Raw genomic sequence first — 18282 nt, forward strand, 5'->3', positions numbered from 1 at the left:
CCAGAACTGGACGCAGTACTCCAGCTGCGGCCTGACCAGTGCCGCATAGAGGGGGAGGATCACCTCCTTGGTCCTGCTTGAAATGCGTCTGTGAATGCACGACAAGGTACAGTTGGCTTTCCTAGCCGCCTCCCCACACTGCCGAGCCATGTTCATCTTGGAGTCAATAATGACTCCAAGATCCTTTTCCACCTCTGTGCTGACAAGAGGGGAGTTCCCCAGCCTGTAGGTATGGTGCCGGTTGTTCCTCCCCAGGTGCATCACCTTGCACTTGTCTGTGTTTCGATTCAGAAAAGAGAATAATAATGGTAGAACATCAGTATATCTCTACTTTCTAAAAAAATAAATACCTTCATGTGGTTATGCTATTAACTGCCTTGTTTCTACCAGAAAAAATAATATCTTTCTTTCACTTTCTCTTGCTTCCTTCCCTCCCACTCCCCCGATGCCCTTCCAATAACATTATGTAAATTGAACCAAAGACTTTGTTTTTGTATGCCACCCTAGCCATTAACTTTGGTTAACCCTCCCTTGGGAAGGCACTTTTCAATGTATAATATTTGTATTTTATTATGTATTTTTTATTTATTTAATGCATGTGTGTATTTTAAAATCATGTTTAAAACAACATTTTATTTTGCTCTAAACTTCTTTCATGCTTCTGTTGCTTAATACAGAGTATAAACCAGAAGCTGATGGCTGGGTTTGTGGAATGTTTGGACAATGAAGATGCAGAAGAAATAATTAGTCCAGAAGAGGGTATGTGGTCAGTTTTTATTTACACAAATATCTTTTGTGTAGATTCAAATCACTGAAAGGAAAGATGATACAATTGCAGCTATCAAATGACCAGGCATATGGTTCTGACATAAGTAGCAGAAAGGGTCTTGTAACGGGAAGAAAAGTATTTTGCATGTATTTGAAATGTGAAAGACTTTGTAAGGGAAGCCTACTAATAATATTAACCAGTTTTTAAAAAGAAAATGTTAGAAGTTGCTCTGAACAAATTGCTTAAGGTTGTATTAATAGTGATTTGGAATTACTTTCTGGATATAGCTAAAGTGGTGCAAGTTTTTTCTTTTTTTTTCTTTTGTTTACTTTGTAAATACTGGCTAATGAATATCTATGCATTGTGTAGACACTCTTCATTTCTTCATGCATCTGACCTGTTGCTCTTTCTAATCAAGAGTTGGAACTTGAAAAGAAGCATGCTCGAATCCACCACGAAACCAGGATTCACATCTTGAACCTTCTCATCACATCTCTTGAGTGTAGTCCACCCAACCTAGCCTTATATCTTTTGGGGTATGAACTGAAGAAACCAGTCAGTACCACAAATCTACAAGACCCAGGTATGTAGCTGAGAAAGGGATCTAGCATTTTTCTAGCCCTGGTACCGGGACTAGAAGGTCCATGAGGAGTCCTGTGTCCTTATTCTTGTCCAGGAGATTGGATGGCTTTAACTTCCAATAGCTGGTTTAAAATAATATATTGATACACAAGTATGGCATTGCCCTTTTCTCCATCAAGATAATCTATACAGAATAAAAATGATTGTTCTGTTGGTAAATGTATAAAGAAAGACTGTGAAGTATGTGGGCTTTTGGTTCAACTTCTTCTCTGTTACCCTGATTTTTTTTATTTGATTTTTTTTTTTACCCTTTAGAAATATTAGGATGACAGTTCTGTCCCTTAATATGCTGGCAAAGTACATCTGTGGATTGTTAGCTTTCTCAGTTCTTAATTGAAATGGTAGTTATATATTTACTGAATACCCCCACCTCCCATTTTTTCCAGCTGTTTTATAGATTGTCTTGAATATTCTGCATAAAAATAAATTTTCTTCCTAATAGCTTTAAATTGGTTGCTATTTATTGGTATCCCAGATTTCCATTTGTTTATAAACTTCTGTGTAAGGAACAGAGTAGATAGGGCCATTACAATTAATTCCTAAGAGTGATTTGATACCTGGGTTGTAGCCATATTGGTCTAGAGGAAACAGCAATTGGGACTTATGGTAGAGGTGATATCTTTTATTAGACCAACTAGATTTTTGCAAAAAAAAAAATTCTTTAATTGCAATCTTTTGGGCACAAACGCCCTTCTTCAGGCACTGGAGAAAAGGTGGTAAAAGTTCTCCTGAGTAGAAATGAAAGTTCATATTTCATAGGAGAGTTGAAGGCGGGGTAAAATCTCCTGTTTGCAACAGTTCATTTTATATGCAGTTTAGGCTCAGAGAAAAGTTGGAATAGTCTGTTTACCTCAAAGTTGTTTGGTGTTAAGCAGGATGTAGTCATATTTCCTTCTGGTTATGGTGTTTCATATTTCACAGAGGAGTAAATAGATGGAATGCTCTTCTGAGCATAAGAAAATGCCTGCCCAGAAGACCAGTCCATCTATTTACTCCTCTGAAATATGAAACGCCATAATCAGAAGGAAATATGACTATATGCCTGAAGGAGGGTGTTTGTGCCTGCAAGCTCACAATTAAAGATTATTTATTTTTATTTTTTTTAGAAATCTAGTTGGTCTAATAAAAGAGATCGCCTCTACCACGAGTCCCAATTGCTTTTTCCTCTAGACCTATATGGCTACAACCTGGGTCATTTTTCAGAATTTTATGAGCTGGTTGGTTATGATGCTGTAGATTAGCAAACATGTATTGTGATGTTTCTTCTCCATCCGATCCTTTAACTAGTTTCTGAAACAATTCAGATGTCCAACTTGCTCCGTTCATTATTTGAAGGAGGCAGTGGTAAAATGAAGAGCGAGAAAGAAAGGTCTTGCTTTTTACCTGTGATTTTTTTTTTCTTGTATAACGTTAGATGTCATGTTTTACCAATGCAGATTTCAAATACTGAGCAGCTGAAAACAAACATAAAATCTCCCTTTCCTTTTAATGGAGTTTTGACCACTAAGTTAAATCTCAGTAGAGGGAGCAGAAATCCCAGTTATCCACTCTACCCAGACTATTATTAACTTTGTCATCTGAATGCATCTTGCCTTTAAAATTGGGCAGAAATAGTAGTTCCTAAGAAACTTGTTTGACCTGTATGGACAGTTTTTCTTTAATCATCCTTGTCCCCCTCCATCCCAAAGAAAAACTGCCAAACCCTTTCCTATCACTTTCGCTGAGATGTAGTTTCTCCATCTGTTTTGGTTACAACACCAAAATCTTTTTTAGTTTTTATATTGTTGATCTTTGAAACAGCGCTTTGTGTGTGCTTATATATGTATATATATTATGGGATGTCTGTCTGTCTATAATATAGGATTTAAGTGTATATATCTTGAGAAAGGGCAAAATATATGCAACAAAGTTAAGTTTCTATAACATTTGCTTGCTGATTCTCTTGATGAAATTCAAGCAGTGCTAAAAAAAAAAAAAATCTCCTGCTTTAAGGTGTCTTGGGTTGCCCACGGACTTGCCTTCATGCAATTTTAAACATACTGGAGAAAGGTACTGAAACAAGGAACGGTCCCACAGCGGTGCAAGAATCTCCCCATCTTGCAGAATTGTGTTATCAGGTAAAGAGACTATTCTGGGTTGGCAAACACAGAACACAGGTCCCTTGAATAAAATTTACCTCTTCTCTGTTAGTAATGAACACTGATTTTTGCAGCTTAATACAGTTTTGTTTTAAAATGTTTCTGCTAGTTTATCCAGGTATTCTGTTCGTATAGTGATGAATAGGGACTTAATTTGTGATTTTGCAGAAACCACAAAATCCACAATTGTCCACAAAATCAACTTAAAAAATGTAATAAAAATAAAATGATGTCTCCCGAGTGGGAGCCAGTGGTCCTTGCTGCCTTCTAACCTGCCCAGGAAGGGAAGGTGGTGGTTGACAGGGTGACATGAAGGGTAGCCAGTAGCCAAGATGGTGGCTGCCCCCTTGTACCTCCCCACAAGACATCTCTGCCACTCAGCAGTGAGGGCTGGGGACTCTGGGAAATCTCCTTAAAATTGGTTCTTCATGCTACGGCCAAGGTGTGAAAATTCCTTTGTCTGGTTGCAAATTAAGTCCCTAGTGATGATGAGTAAAATGTATTACCCCATATGTACAATGTAAAGAATGGGCAATCATGTTATGATTAGTAAATATGATTAGTTAATAAAGCTAATAATCTTATAATTATTCTTTCAAACAGGCTATGCTCTGTTTCTCCTACTAACATGTGGCTGAATAATTAAAGAGAGAGCGTTATGTTATTTTTGTACCATCCATTGTTTGTTCAGAGAATAAACATTTTCAACCCCAGTTTGTAGGAAACTCATAAAAATCTAGTGCAGATTGTCTCTTCTTATATCTGCAATGATGGCAAATAAAAATAAATCAATTGGGTATCCCTACAGCAATGATGAGCTGGTGTCTTGCACTAAGTGAATCCAGGTAAAAATATTAAGTCCAGTCAGTGGATGATTACATAATCTTTCTTTATGGACTCAAGGATTGAAAAACCTCATGTTTCAAACTAAGGACCAGATGGCCTTGTGTGGTGCCAGGCACTGGCTGAATAAGAATTTATCTATTTCAGTTATCCACTGATTGGATAATCCATCTTTAATGATGTTACAGTTTGGTTTTTCTTAACTATATGATTTGTTCAGTTTAGGAGTAGACCAGTAGGATGTTTATCTTACATACAGTGTAAATTTACACAGAAATTATACTCTTATTTTTTTCTGCTTACTTGGTGTCTTTTAAACCCCAAATACAAATTAATTCATGATTTCTGTTCTCACTATCAGCTAATCTATCAATTGTGTGCATGCTCGGACACATCAGGCCCAACCATGCGATATTTGAGGACCAGCCAGGATTTCTTATTCACTCAGTTGCAGCATTTGCCATTTTCTATCAAAGGTAATCTGTTTCTTAAAAGAAAAAACATGTTTGTTTAAAATTGATTGTTTATCCTTTTGATACCGGGAGAAGTTATAGTACATAGTGGAACTTTTCTCTGTCAGATTGAATTGATTCAGTCGAGCCTGTCTGTTCTTTTTGCAGAGTTCATCTGCTGGGATTTGCCTGTGACAAGTCCAAGCTTTGAGTGTGAAGCTGTTAAATAATAGGCCTGTGTGAATAGGGAAGTATTTGATTCGGAATTGGCTTCGGCCAATTCAGAGGACAGTGATTCGATCTGGAGATTCGGATTGCTGTCCCGAATTGATTTGGCTGAGTCGGCTTTGGAAGATTTAGCGCCAGTTCGGACAGATTCGGTGATTTGGCCATAGACTATAATGGGGAATCACTGAAATACCTATAACTCTGTCATTGTATACCTATAACTCTGGCAGATTTGGATGAAAACAGCAGGGATGGTAGCCTCTTCTGCAGGCATGAAGCCTGCCAAGTTTCAAGGAGATAGGTGCAGGGGTTTCTGGGAAACTGCACCTCAAATGGCTGAAAGCAAAACTCGTGTCCTGTGTGATTTCGTGTGTGTATTAAGGCACAGTGGGATGAAAACAGCAGGGATGGTAACCTTTAACAGGGGGCCTTCCCAGTGCTCAGGTAGAAACAGCTTACAAAAGGGACAGAAAGGCTGCAGACAGAGGCTTATGTGCTGTTTCTGCGCCCCTCCCCCAGAGCACTGTGATTGGAAGGGGACTCAGGGAAAGATCACAGTCACTGGTCAACTACAGATGTAAGTCTTTTCCCCCTCTGCTCCCCCCGCCCTCTTCTCAGTTTATGTTCCCCTGAAAGGCTGCCTTCCAAATCTTCAAATCTTTTCCAAATCAATTCGGAGGCTCCGAATTGATTGGGTGGCGGGGGGAAGGTTTTTGGTCTCCCAATTCTATTCGGATTTGGTGATTTGGCCTCCAAATCGGGCCGAATCTTCTCTGAATTGAATCAGTGACCGAAGCTTTACACACCCCTATTAAATACCAACATGTCAGATCAGGGGCTGATAAAGTACGAGTTAGAGGGGACATGGACACAAGACAGAAATTTTGGAAGATACTTTTCAGAATTACTTTTACGTTTTTTAAATAATTTCTTTTTACTTTACAAATGACAGTCATGTAGCGTATTTGTAGGTTTAATTTCCATCATAAATGTGTGTAGCATTGCATTACAAGAAACCTTGTGTTTCAGAAGTGGAACAGTTATTGGATCCTGTGGAGTCAGGGAAGTGGAGGGTTGATATTGTTACCATGCACATTATAAACATTCCCTTCTTTGTTATAGAAAGTTGGCAGAAATTATTTAGTGCTGGAATTAGTTTTTGAATGATCAGTAGATTTGTTTCAATGTTCCTAATCAATATTTCTCAGATGTAGCAGTGAGAATAAGTTAAACTCATTGAACACTTATCTAGATAATACAGTGGATTAATTTATTGGTCTTTATAGATATATAGTATATCTATAAAGATATACTATATATCTATATAGATATATAGTAAATCTATATACATTCATAAAAAAGACAATACATTTTGGATGAACCTTTACAGAAATTAAGACCGTGTCTATCTCAAAGACGTTATAATCAGTTAGAGAAATATAGAGAACGAAAATTTCTGGTGACCTGGGATCAATTTTACTTAAGTGTGTTCTTTCTCAGTTGACTGTTTAGTTGATGTTCATCCACATCATAAAGCCTCTGTAAGTTATCACTCTTGACCTTGTTTGCTCAGGGAAGACCAAGTATTGTGTAGTGGCAGATGCCAGAAGTTAGCATCAGGATTCTTTATGAGAACTTTTTATGTGCACATATGTTTGTTTGCTCATGCAACACCTGTATCTAGTATAGCAAGGTGACTTTGGCCAGTTCTCTCTGTTGGTTCTTTTCATAAATAAGCAATTAAGAAATAATTTAACCAAATTTAACCAAGTAGTTTTAAAATTCACTTCACAAACACATGCACACAGCCTTCCTTAAAGCCCAACAAAAATATATTGGATCAAAAGGTGACTTATAATTTTTTTTACCCAACTGTGGGATTTTTTTCCTAACTCCTCTCCATAGAACATGAGATTTCAACTCTGAACCAGATGTCTTGGCTGATGAAGACTGCAGCTATAGAACTGCGTGTGACATCATTGAACCGCCAGCGCTCCCACACACAGAGACTCTTACATCTGCTGCTGGATGACATGCCTGTAAAATCTTACTTGGGTACGTGGGGCTTGCTTTGGAGAAAATTGGAAAATAAGATTTGAATGGGGGTGGGGTGGGAAAATTCCTCTTTGCCCCAGCCGCCAGTGGAGGGTTCAGGATTGAGAGTATGGTCGAGGGTAGAAAGGTAAGAAAGGTTTATTGACTTAACAAAAACACAACTACGCGTAGTAACAAGACAAACAGTGACAGACAAGAATAATTCACGTCGGCAACTTATCGGCAGTCCCCCTTTGATGCTTGATGTATGACAAGTTTCTCTTTCTACAAAACTCAGCGAAGTCAGGCGTCCCCGATCAGCACTGTCCGAGAGGTATCTAGTCCTTGGGCTCGTCGAGATCCACGGGCCCACTGATCCAGGTCAACAGCTAATTAATCTCTTTCATAGAGCTGTATCTTCCTTCTGAATGATTTCTGGATGCTTCAGCTAATTTATAACTTCGGAATTGTGCTGATAACTTACAGCCATTTAGATTCTTTTTACTTCACCCGTCCTTAGACTGACTAATAGCAGTACAAGCCTTGCATTCCTTTGACAAGGTTAATTTTAACTACGCCACAGGGCCTTACTACGTCAAGGCTCTGCTAAATTTACTAGGCCTTACTTTATACAAGGCCTTCTATATCTTAAACTTTAATTAGGCTCTTAGCAACAACATATAGTTTAATATTTAAACAAATGATGGAAAAACACTTGGTCTAATCTTTATAGACCCTTCAGAGAGCAGTGGTAAAAGTATTTACTAGATAAAAGGAGCTTGTTAGGTCATAATCCTTGGTCTTAGTCTCCCAGCTAATAAAGACTCTTTCTTGCTGGTTGGTTCAAATAATATATTCCCCTTATTTGTGATTCAGATGGTTTACCTTTTCAAAGTTCTTTTGCAACAGGGTTGAGTCGGAAGCTTTTGGGGGGGCTTTTACAGTGCATCATGACAAAACACACTTGTTGTAATGTCAAAACACAGACATGAATGTCATGATGTTAATATATACTTACTTTGTCTTGCAAGACAAATGTAATAAGTCAGTAGTAGAAAGCTTCCAGGGAAGACAACATACAGAGTAAATCGGGGGTGGCCAGTTGGTGCCATGCATGCATATGGCATAGGCAGCCTCTGTGTGTGGCACGCAGCAGACTGTGGAGGGGACAGGCAGCACAGTGGCATATAGGGCAGGGAGCAGAAAACAGCAGCAGATTGGGGAGGAAAGACAGATCAGGAAACAGAAAGCAGAACAGCTGATTGGGCAGGGGAAGGGGGCAGGAGTTTTACTCGGGGAGGGTGTGATGCTGATTTTGTGGTATACCTGCCAGAAAGGTTGGTCCCCCACTGGAATAGGTGACGAATGGACTGAAACTATGTAAGAGTTACCCCTCCCTACCTACTTTGTGTTTCAGTGCTGAACTGGTTTTTGTGAGGTGGAGATAGATACATGTCCACTACATTGGCCAACAAGCAATAAAGTCAATTGTTAACATTTACAATTTGTTTTAACCCTTTCAAATGCTCTATACACAACCTACTTTATCTAGGTAGTATAATTAATTACCAGCCATCATATAACTACTTGTCACTTTCTACAAGGGCATGGATTTGAATCACTGATTTAAAAGTAAGGCGGGGAAGGGGGGAGGATGGGGTGGGGGCAGGGGATGGTGAGAGAGGGTCAAGGTAAGTTGAAGGGCCCAAAAGAGAAAAATAAAGCATTTAAGCCACTGAGGAACTTAAGGGTTGTCCCTCAATATCCTCTATATTTAAATTACCTTATTCTTTTCTGTTTAGTATCCCTGCTCTTGTCAAGTTCATTCGTCACATCTAACTTAGGCTCATGCCTCTCTGAATGAGTTAGTCTATAGGATGCCACACTGTTCTGCATTCAGTCTGACTTCAGACTAACAGTGCTGACTACCTCTTCAACATTAAGACATTTACCAAACCACAGTCATCCCTTGTCCTCTTTCAGCCTTGGTCAAAGTTTGGCATACCTTTTCTGTCTTAATTTTCTGTCTTTTCTTTCAATACCCACAGCTGATGGAGAAGGAGGGATGGAAGATGAAAGTCGCTCAGTCAGTGGATTTCTTCACTTTGACACTGCCTGTAAAGGTAATCAGCCTGGCAATTCACTGTTTCTTAATAAGGATTTTCTAGACAATGAACAGAAAAGGCTGCCTGTAGAACAACTGTTATGCTGAACACTGTTATTTGTCTTAAAACAACATGCTTTGGAAATCCAGACAGCTTAAAATAAGCAGAAAATAGTGGAGAAAAAAAAGTGGAAGAAGAGTAATACAGGTGGCATTGGAGGGCAAAAGAGAGGGGAGATGATCTATGAATTAAATGGTCACTAAGCCCATTGAGACTTACTGTTTGTGTTAAGCTGAAGACTTTCAAAGATAGTTGGCTAAAGTTAGGTCCCTAAACTCACAGCTTTCTTCCATCAGGATCTTTAGGTTTTCAGTAGTTCTCAGAATGAGGCTATTGAAAACTTTGGAAGCTAAAATTTGACACTCAACATTGAAGATACTGGCACACATGCATATGTTAAATTAGAAATAACATAGTGATTAGAATTTAATTCATAATCCACATTGTGGTGGAAACAAGAATCTAGTCTGTTTTCCTAGACTGATAATCTTAGCTGCTCATAAAGCTCTCGTTATTAGGCATTTTTAAGCAAAAATGTGAAAAAGGTTGGTTAATTCCTGTGCTTATCTATGTCACAGTGGTTCCTATATATTTCTAAATAAGTTATTAATTCACTTTTTCTCCAGTGCGCAGGAAGATCTTAAGTATCCTGGATTCAATTGACTTCAGTCAAGAGATTCCTGAACCTTTGCAACTGGATTTTTTTGACCGGGCTCAGATTGAGCAGGTTATTGCTAATTGTGAGCACAAGAATGCACGAGGACAAGTCATCTGCAACGTCAAGGTGAACAAGTTGTTTGTATCTTGATTTTGTCATTTTAAAAAGTTGCCAGAGATGGGGCTCCAGTTGTAACAGGTCTGCATGCATTAATAGCACTTCTCACTCTTGCTTTCACATTTAGCCTTTTCAGTAGTTAGATACTATTGAACTGACTGTTGTTGCGCTTTACATTGTGTAAGCTAACTGGACAAAAACTAATTTTTTTTCTTTGTATCTTGCATAACATGTGCTGGCTTTTCATTTGTATTATACTGGCACACTAGTTTGTAGACATTCAGGAGAGTTTTGCACTGTGTGATGATTTTCCTTTCTGAAATATCCAAATTACATTGAGAATGTGACTTAAAAGATCATTTGTATAATGCACTTTGCTGCTACTCCCAAAGGCTCATATCAGGGTCATGATCCCATTGTGCTGGGTGCTGTACATTAATATAGGAAGACATAGCCCCTGCCTTGAAGAATTTACAGTTTGAAAGACAAAGTGTAGATGAAAGGTGGGAGAAGGGGATACATCATATGATGGAAGTGATCTTGGTGTTGGGAGCATAGCTATATTGTTAACTGTTTTTTTTCTGTTTACTTTTGAAAATATATTAGTTCCCTTACCTCAAGTTCTTTATAAAACAATGAGGGAAAATGAGAGGAGGATTAAAGCACTGCCGACAGGAAAGCTAAAGTTGGAAAGCTGAGGTAACAGCAGAGGGATAGGATGAAGAAACAAAATGCAAGATGAAGAAAATGGTGTCTTTTAGTTACCTCCTTGCCTGACTCCACTTATGCATTGCAGATATCTCCAAACAGTGGGCACGTTTACAATCTAGGCATAACAAGATTACGGTTGTTGAAATTCCTTTGGTGCAATAGAAGTTTTCATTTGTCCCCTCCCTTTTCAATTCCAGTATCTTCACAGAGTTCTGGTTGCAGAAGTTAATGCCCTTCAAGGAATGGCAGCCATAGGCCAGAGACCTTTACTTATGGAAGTAAGTCTTGTTAAAATAACTTGGTTCCAGTGTTTTCAGTGAGATTTCTTGTGCCATCAAGCATATGATGGTAAATGCTTTTTTGCAAATTTGAGCCCCAAATCTAGACGTAGTTGTCTCAGAATAAATATAGAATATTTGGTAAGTAGGAGACAAAATGGGACAGAGAAAAGTAACAAGATAATTTTAAAAGAACAGATAGCTTTTGCTTCTTAAATGAGTTCATTGCATATTTTTCTTTACTTGGCTTTGTCTCTGTATCTACTTAAGACCTTAAGAGGTTCATAGTGAAAAGTATTGCATGAAAACCAGATCAGAAATGGACTTCTCCATCCCATTACTAAACATATAATAGCTCAGATTGTTTGTGATGAACTAAAGGCAGTGTAGTAGTTTATTTGTCAGTCTATTATGGACAAGAGAAACCATCTTGATATCTCTTTCTTCACTGTCTTTTATTGCAGTCTAACAAAATTTCCTTTTCTTGGGTATCCAGGAGATCAACACAATCCTACAGTACGTGGTGGAGAGGAACAAGTTGCTGCAGTGTCTCCATGCTAAACGGCATGCACTAGAGTCCTGGAGACAGCTGGTGGAAATTATTCTGACTGCCTGCCCCCAGGACCTCATACAGACTGAAGACAGACAACTGATTATCCGAGACCTCTTACAAGATGTTCATGACAAGGTGACACTGTATTGGAAACTAAAATCCCTTTGAACTACGTAGATCATTTTTTTTATTATTACTAATTAAAGGTAGCTTTGATCTCTAAAGTATTTTTTTAACTTATTACAAAACACAGACTCTGTTCTGTGTTCAGTTTTCAGCTTTCCTTTGTTACTACCGCTAGACAATCAAAAGTTTCCTGCAGTATAGAGAAGAGTAAATGCTATCATTTAATAGCTTCTATGTGAACTACAGAACAGTAGATTGATAAACATCAAAGCAATTGCAGTCTGGTCACATAGACTGCAAGGACAGTGGATCTGATGGAAGTGTGATACAAATAACGGTGGGGGAATATTGGGGTCTTATTAAGGTCGTAGTGCAGAGTGGATCGCATCAAAGGGAAGGAATAGAAACAGTGCAGATATTAATTTAGTTCATTTAGAGGATTAGCTGCAAATTCTCTTGCTTTTTTCTTTGAAATATAAAGCTGACAGATGGTGCTTCATGCAAATTCATAAACTTGGTTTTACAACTGAGAGAGAGTTTGAAATATGTGGAGTTGTTTTGTAATTAAAGTGTCTGAAATCTCTTGGGATGTTTTACTGCGAGATCTCAGCAATAATTTTTAGATAAATTGGACAATTATCCATTGCCAATTATATCCATCAAGTACAAACTTTTATGAGGAATTTGGTATTATCCTAGCACTGAAGCAGTACAACTTTAGTTTTGGTTGTGGTATTGAACTAATCACTGATGTTTCATATACAATCATTTGATAAGATATCCTAATTATTGAGAAATTGTATAGCAAAATTGTAGGAAATTCCTTATTCCCACTTTTCATCAAAGTAAAAATACAAATTAGCTGAATTTTTAAATCAAGTTTTCCATTAGTATGTATTTTAGTAGAAATTATTAAAAAAAAAAAAAAAGAAAAGGAAAGGTACCTCTTCATGGTAGGATTTTTCCCCATAAACAACATTAGAATAGCGATAAAGTGGGGACACCTCCAGTGGCCAAAACAATCTCTCCAGGTTCCTGAAGTTTCTGTAGGGCAAAACCTTAAATTTTTTTGAAATGTACATATTATCCTGCTAAGATAATATTTTTTGAAGGAAATAGTTATTTGATCCAAAATATATCTCTGCTATAGCACAATTACGATATGTTGTGTTATCTAAATACAGAAGTTAAGAGGAGAATTTTAATTCCAAAGGATATATATGCAGAAAACTGAGAAGGTAGTTTTTGTGGCTGGAATGAGTGCTGACTTGGTTCATTCTGGAAGAGCTGCCATATATGGGAACTCTTAGATTAGCTCCCAAGGATTTTGTTTTTACTTGAATTTACCTTTCTCCTGTGGATTGTGGGGGAAAAAGCTGACAAAACTAACTGTGATAAATTGTTCTTTCTCTAGTTTGGCTGTTGATTTATACATAGAATATTTAAAATCAGACATTAATAAATTGACTGGGATCTCTTCCCTCTTTTTTCTCATCCAAATCTGAGCATCGTTATGTTCCTAGTTGGAGTGAATGAGAACCTAGAATCAATCTAGTAGTCTGATCAAATACAAATTTAGCAAGAACAGTTAGGGGTGCACTGATAGAGATTTTTTGAGCCGATACCGATGGCCGATTTTTAAGGAGCCATATCAGCCAATACCGATGATTCTGGTATGCAGCCCTGCAGCATAGAGACCAGCAGCAGGCCAGTAAGTCTGGCGTGGGGGAAGGGTTGGGGGAGGGAAGGGGCGTTGGGGGGGCAGGTCAAGACCCTTGTGGTGAGGGAGGGAGTAGGCTGGGGCAGGGACAGGTGCTGCCCAGCCAGGGCAGGCTGGGGTACAGGGCGGAGCCGTGGCTCATCTGGGGGCACAGCTCCTGCTACTGTGCTAACCCTGGGAGAGCTTGGGGGGTGGGTGCCCCCAGATCAGCGTGCGGTGCGGGGCAGGATGCTGCTGTGGGCTGGGGCCGAGGCTGCACCAGGCTCTTTCTGGCAGGGGTCTGGGCCGGGCAGGTGGCAGCGGTGCTGGGAGGCGGCTCTGGGTTGAGGGGGGGGGCTGCAGCCCTCCCAAAATTCACTGTAGCCCCTCCTGTAGGTCTCCTCCCAGTGCTGCTGCAGCCTGGCCCAACCCCCCTCGAGGAAGAGCCCAGCACAGCCCTTGGCCCCAGCCCACAGTGACAGCCCACCCCACTCTGCATGCAGATCCGTGGGCACCTGCCCCCCATGCCCTCCCCGGGTTTGCGCAGCAGCAGGAGCCCCCTCCCCTGCATCTCCTGGATGAATCGATTACAGCTCCATCCTGTGTCCCACCCCTCCCCAGCTGAGCAGCACCTACCCCAGCCCACTCCCTCCTTCACCTCAGAGGCCTTGATCTGCCACCCTCCCATTCCCCTTTCCCCCACGACAGACTTAATAGCCAGATGCTGTTCTCCAAGCTGCCAGGCTGCGCCCTTGGCCACATGCATGCTGCAGCTGTGCACATGCACCAGGCATTTATCAGCCACATCAGCCAAAAAAAGATGGTTTCTGATGCTGTCAATTTTCCTTCTATCAGTGCTGATCCGATATGGGACCGATGTATCGATGCACTTCTAATAACAGTCCTTCTGGGGAAGGATAACACAGTGCAACAAGTATTGATTTATTCTGTATCAGAAGTGTTTTATTTCTAACTTTTTAAATGGAGAAATCAAATAATCTAGTGTTGAAATGAATTCCTTTTACCTGCAGAGATCATGTAGATATGGGAGACTGAACAAGTGGTATAGAACATGCCCTTTTTTATCCATTTTTAGATCCTGGATGATGATGCAGCTCAGGAGCTGATGCCAGTAGTGGCAGGGGCTGTGTTCACTCTTACAGCCCATCTGAGCCAGTCTGTGAGAACAGAGCAAAAACAGCCACTTGCAGTCCCTTTACCTGGCCACTCCCAATATGTCTTGATGTTGGATGGTTCATTTTCTGCATCACCTGGTTCAGAAGGCCTATCTTTGGGGTTTGCTTCCATTGGTGACTCTTCCCTCCATATTATCTTAAAAAAACTACTGGATTTCATTTTGAAAACAGGTATGTTGTTTGAAGCCTAAAACAGCTGCACTGCATGTGACTAGATTCTAACAAGCCAAGACTAAATAAATACTCTGAGCTGCTTTATGCCATTGGATGGAACTTCTTTATTAAAACAGCTGTCCATTTTATTGTGAAAATATGTTCCTAGTTATTCTGTAAGTTATGTTTCTCTCAAGATACAATTTTGTAGTAGTAGGTTCTCGTCAAAAAATCAGAACCATTGAGATTGATTGAGTACATGGTGTTAGGGTGTATGAATATATGTTTTGCAGTTGCAGTGGTTACTTGTGGGGCAGGAATTTGCTTTGCTGAACTTCTCAGCATAATTTTGATTTATGCACAAACATTAGAGCTCTGGTGTAAGAACACATAGACTTTCATTTCTTTTGCTACTACCAGCACTGGTATTAGTATTATAAAGCTAAATTAGGTGTGGGGGCAGAAGGTGCTAATGATGCGAATTAAACCAACTTGTTCCTCATTAGAATTAACTCTTCCTTGTGAGCAGGTGGTGGGTTCCAGCGAGTGAGGACACACCTGTATGGATCACTGCTTTATTACCTACAGATTGCACAGAGACCAGATGAACCAGACACCTTGGAAGCAGGTAAAATATAATTGTGTTTTGAGAAAATAAAAGATCAATTGAGTATTGAACCTGGTGTTGTTTCTTATTCCAAATCTGTTAAATCTTGAGGCAGGGTGAATTCTGTATATTCATTGAAAATTTGTTGTTATGTGCCAGCAATAGCCAGATTCCTAACCCATCTGCCAACAAACAAAAATCATACATGCCTGAGCTACATGCCGCGTGAGATGTTCATACCCCAGGGTCAGTGATCTACATGTAGTTCCCCAGGTCAAGTACTAGTTTGTTATTAAATCACTTCAATAGAAAGTCACAGTTAAACTTCCTGAGAGCCTCATGTGGCTCATGACCTACAGTTTGGCCCCCCTTGATATATGCCATGATTTTAGATGTAAATAAAGTATGCTAAAATGTGTAATTCATTGCATTTAACAAGTAGTCCCATAACTCTAAAACTGTCAAAGGGCTTGAGACCACTTGGGCCCATTTTAAAGTTGTCAGTAGCTCTTGGAAAATACTTTGCACTCCTCTGTACTTTCTTCATGTTCTGTTTGGAATTAGAGGAATCTGTCTGATGTTCTTTGGCGCTGGTGCTGTTCCTGTGGCTGAAGAGAATTTGAAAGGAACTCATATGCCAAGTCAGAGAAGACTGCTTCTTAAGTAGCTAGCAGTGCTCTTGATGCAGGTCACACTCCTTCTGTCTAGGCACTGCCTTTTCAACATTCATAGCCATTACTGGGTCTCAGAGTAAGGGACCAGGAGCAGAAATCAAACTTGGAGCTTGTGCCTGGTTGTTCAGATTCCTATAGCAACAATTGTATCAGTGCCCTGAGTTACAAATAAAGAAAGTGTTAGTGAAATTGCTACAGAGCATTTATAATTCATAGAATCATAGAAAGTGCAGGTTGGACAGGACCTCAGGAGGTCTAGTCCAACCCCCTGCTCAAAGCAGGACCATTCCCCAACTTGGATCATCTGAGGCAAGGCTTTGTCTAGCCAAGTCTTAAAAACCTCAAAGGATGGAGAGTCCACAATCTCTCTTGGTAACCTGTTCCAGTGCTTTACTACCTCTTAGTGAGAGAGTTGATGATTTGTATGAGAAGAAAGGATGGTATCTTATAATTGATTGATTTTTAAGTTTTCTACTGAAGGCATCTTGTTCACTTCCATTTAAGCTGATTGCTTTGATCTCAGTAGAAGTTTTTAGGTTGAATAGAAAGACTTAATATATATTTGCATTTTATCTTAAAATGTGTCCTGAACAGACCATTTAATGGGAGGGAGATGAACGTATAAGTATGTATACCCCTTGTTTGTTCTGGCCAGAATAATAAATTTTAGAACAAAATGTTTGATAGGTACAAGATAGATATACAAGATCTAGATATACACATGCACAAAAAATATCGTATATAGTTATACACATAAAATATCATTAAAGGTAGCTACTGTTTTGCTGTATCTACAACAATTACTAATGAACAAGTTGCTCGTCTTTAATTCTGTTTTTCTTACGTTTTATAGCCAAGAAGACAATGTGGGAACGTCTGACAGCTCCCGAAGATGCATTCAGTAAACTACAACGAGAAAATGTGGCAATTATTGAAAGCTATGGTGCAGCACTGATGGAGGTGGTCTGCCGAGATGCCTGTGATGGCCATGAGATAGGCCGGGTAAAGGGATACTTCATACCTATTTGTTCAAATTTTAAACTAGTAATTTAAGCATTGCACAAATTATGGACAGCACAAAGTGCAAATATGCAGGAGTTAGAAATTCCTTAATTTTAGGCCTTGCTCTGACAATGATTTTACTCAGTTTTATTCAATTTTGAGCAAGTCTTTTTACTCATTTTTATTTGTTTCTTATTTGCAAAGTGTAACTAAAATAGTACTTCATGGAGGCTTAATCAACTTGAAATGTAGTCAAAATGTAAAATGTATTATAAAAAATAGTTTCATATATTGCACTGGTATAATTTTTGTGTTCATCTTATCATATTGCCAGTTTTTAATTTTTTCTTGCCTTGGTGCACAAAAATCCAACCAAAGAACAAAACACAATATATGATCCTGCTAAATGTATAAAATAAACAAGTTTTAAAAGAGAGAATTTTCCCCTCATTTTTCAGTTGCATTGACATTATTTACTGCTGGTAGTGATAGTAGGTAAAAAAAAATATCAAATAGAAGTATACTCAGAAACAAGATAGCATCTGTGTGTAGTGCCTGTAAGCATTTTGAAGATGTTCTAAGTATTGTTATCTTTGCTTAGGAGAGAAATAAATGACACAGTGAGTTAAATTGCTGCTTTCTGTACTAAAACCACAGGACCTATGTAGTGTAAAAGACTGCCAAATGAAAGAGCAGGTCAGTGTGAGGGAAAAATATATTTTTTGTGTTTTGAGAGAGATTCTTGGATCCAGGCAAATATTAAATCTCAGTGTATGAACACATTCTCTAGTCATGCATTAGAAACTTTAGCCTTCTAGTTAATGGGGTGATTTTTTTTTTTGTTCCATTCAGATGTTGGCATTGGCTTTACTTGATCGCATTGTCTCAGTAGACAAGCAGCAGCAATGGCTATTGTATCTCTCCAGTAGTGGCTACCTAAAGGTGCTTGTAGATAGCCTAGCAGATGATGACCTTACGCTTCAAAGTTTACTCACACCCCAGCCTCCATTACTTAAAGCGCTCTACACCTATGAGTCCAAAATGGTAAGAGCTCCCAGGAACTGTTTTCTTTCTCTTCACAAATGACAATTGTTTGTCTCAGCAAAAGAGTTTCTGTCATGGTAGATATGTTTTGGGTTGATGTTGAAAGCACAGATGGAGAGAACAATAATTAAAATGAAGTTTTGCCATAAGTTTCTAGGACTTTAATTTTTCTTTCTCCACTATTCCTTAGGCA

The 18282-nt window shown here is 39.1% G+C and overlaps 1 protein-coding gene across 1 annotated transcript in view; it reads left to right on the forward strand.

Annotated features, from left to right (window-relative positions):
* NUP205 (nucleoporin 205) overlaps positions 1-18282 on the forward strand; it is a 99267-nt gene that overhangs the window by 61029 nt on the left and 19956 nt on the right. Inside the window, 13 exon segments of the mRNA XM_006024209.3 lie at positions 678-759; positions 1188-1352; positions 3404-3528; positions 4754-4868; positions 6978-7127; positions 9155-9229; positions 9898-10055; positions 10955-11035; positions 11532-11723; positions 14510-14780; positions 15292-15390; positions 16897-17045; positions 17898-18108. Of these exon segments, the coding sequence (XP_006024271.2) occupies positions 678-759; positions 1188-1352; positions 3404-3528; positions 4754-4868; positions 6978-7127; positions 9155-9229; positions 9898-10055; positions 10955-11035; positions 11532-11723; positions 14510-14780; positions 15292-15390; positions 16897-17045; positions 17898-18108 (1873 nt within the window).

Source organism: Alligator sinensis, unplaced genomic scaffold, assembly GCF_000455745.1.
Source record: "Alligator sinensis unplaced genomic scaffold, ASM45574v1 scaffold166_1, whole genome shotgun sequence".
Lineage (NCBI taxonomy): Eukaryota > Metazoa > Chordata > Crocodylia > Alligatoridae > Alligator > Alligator sinensis.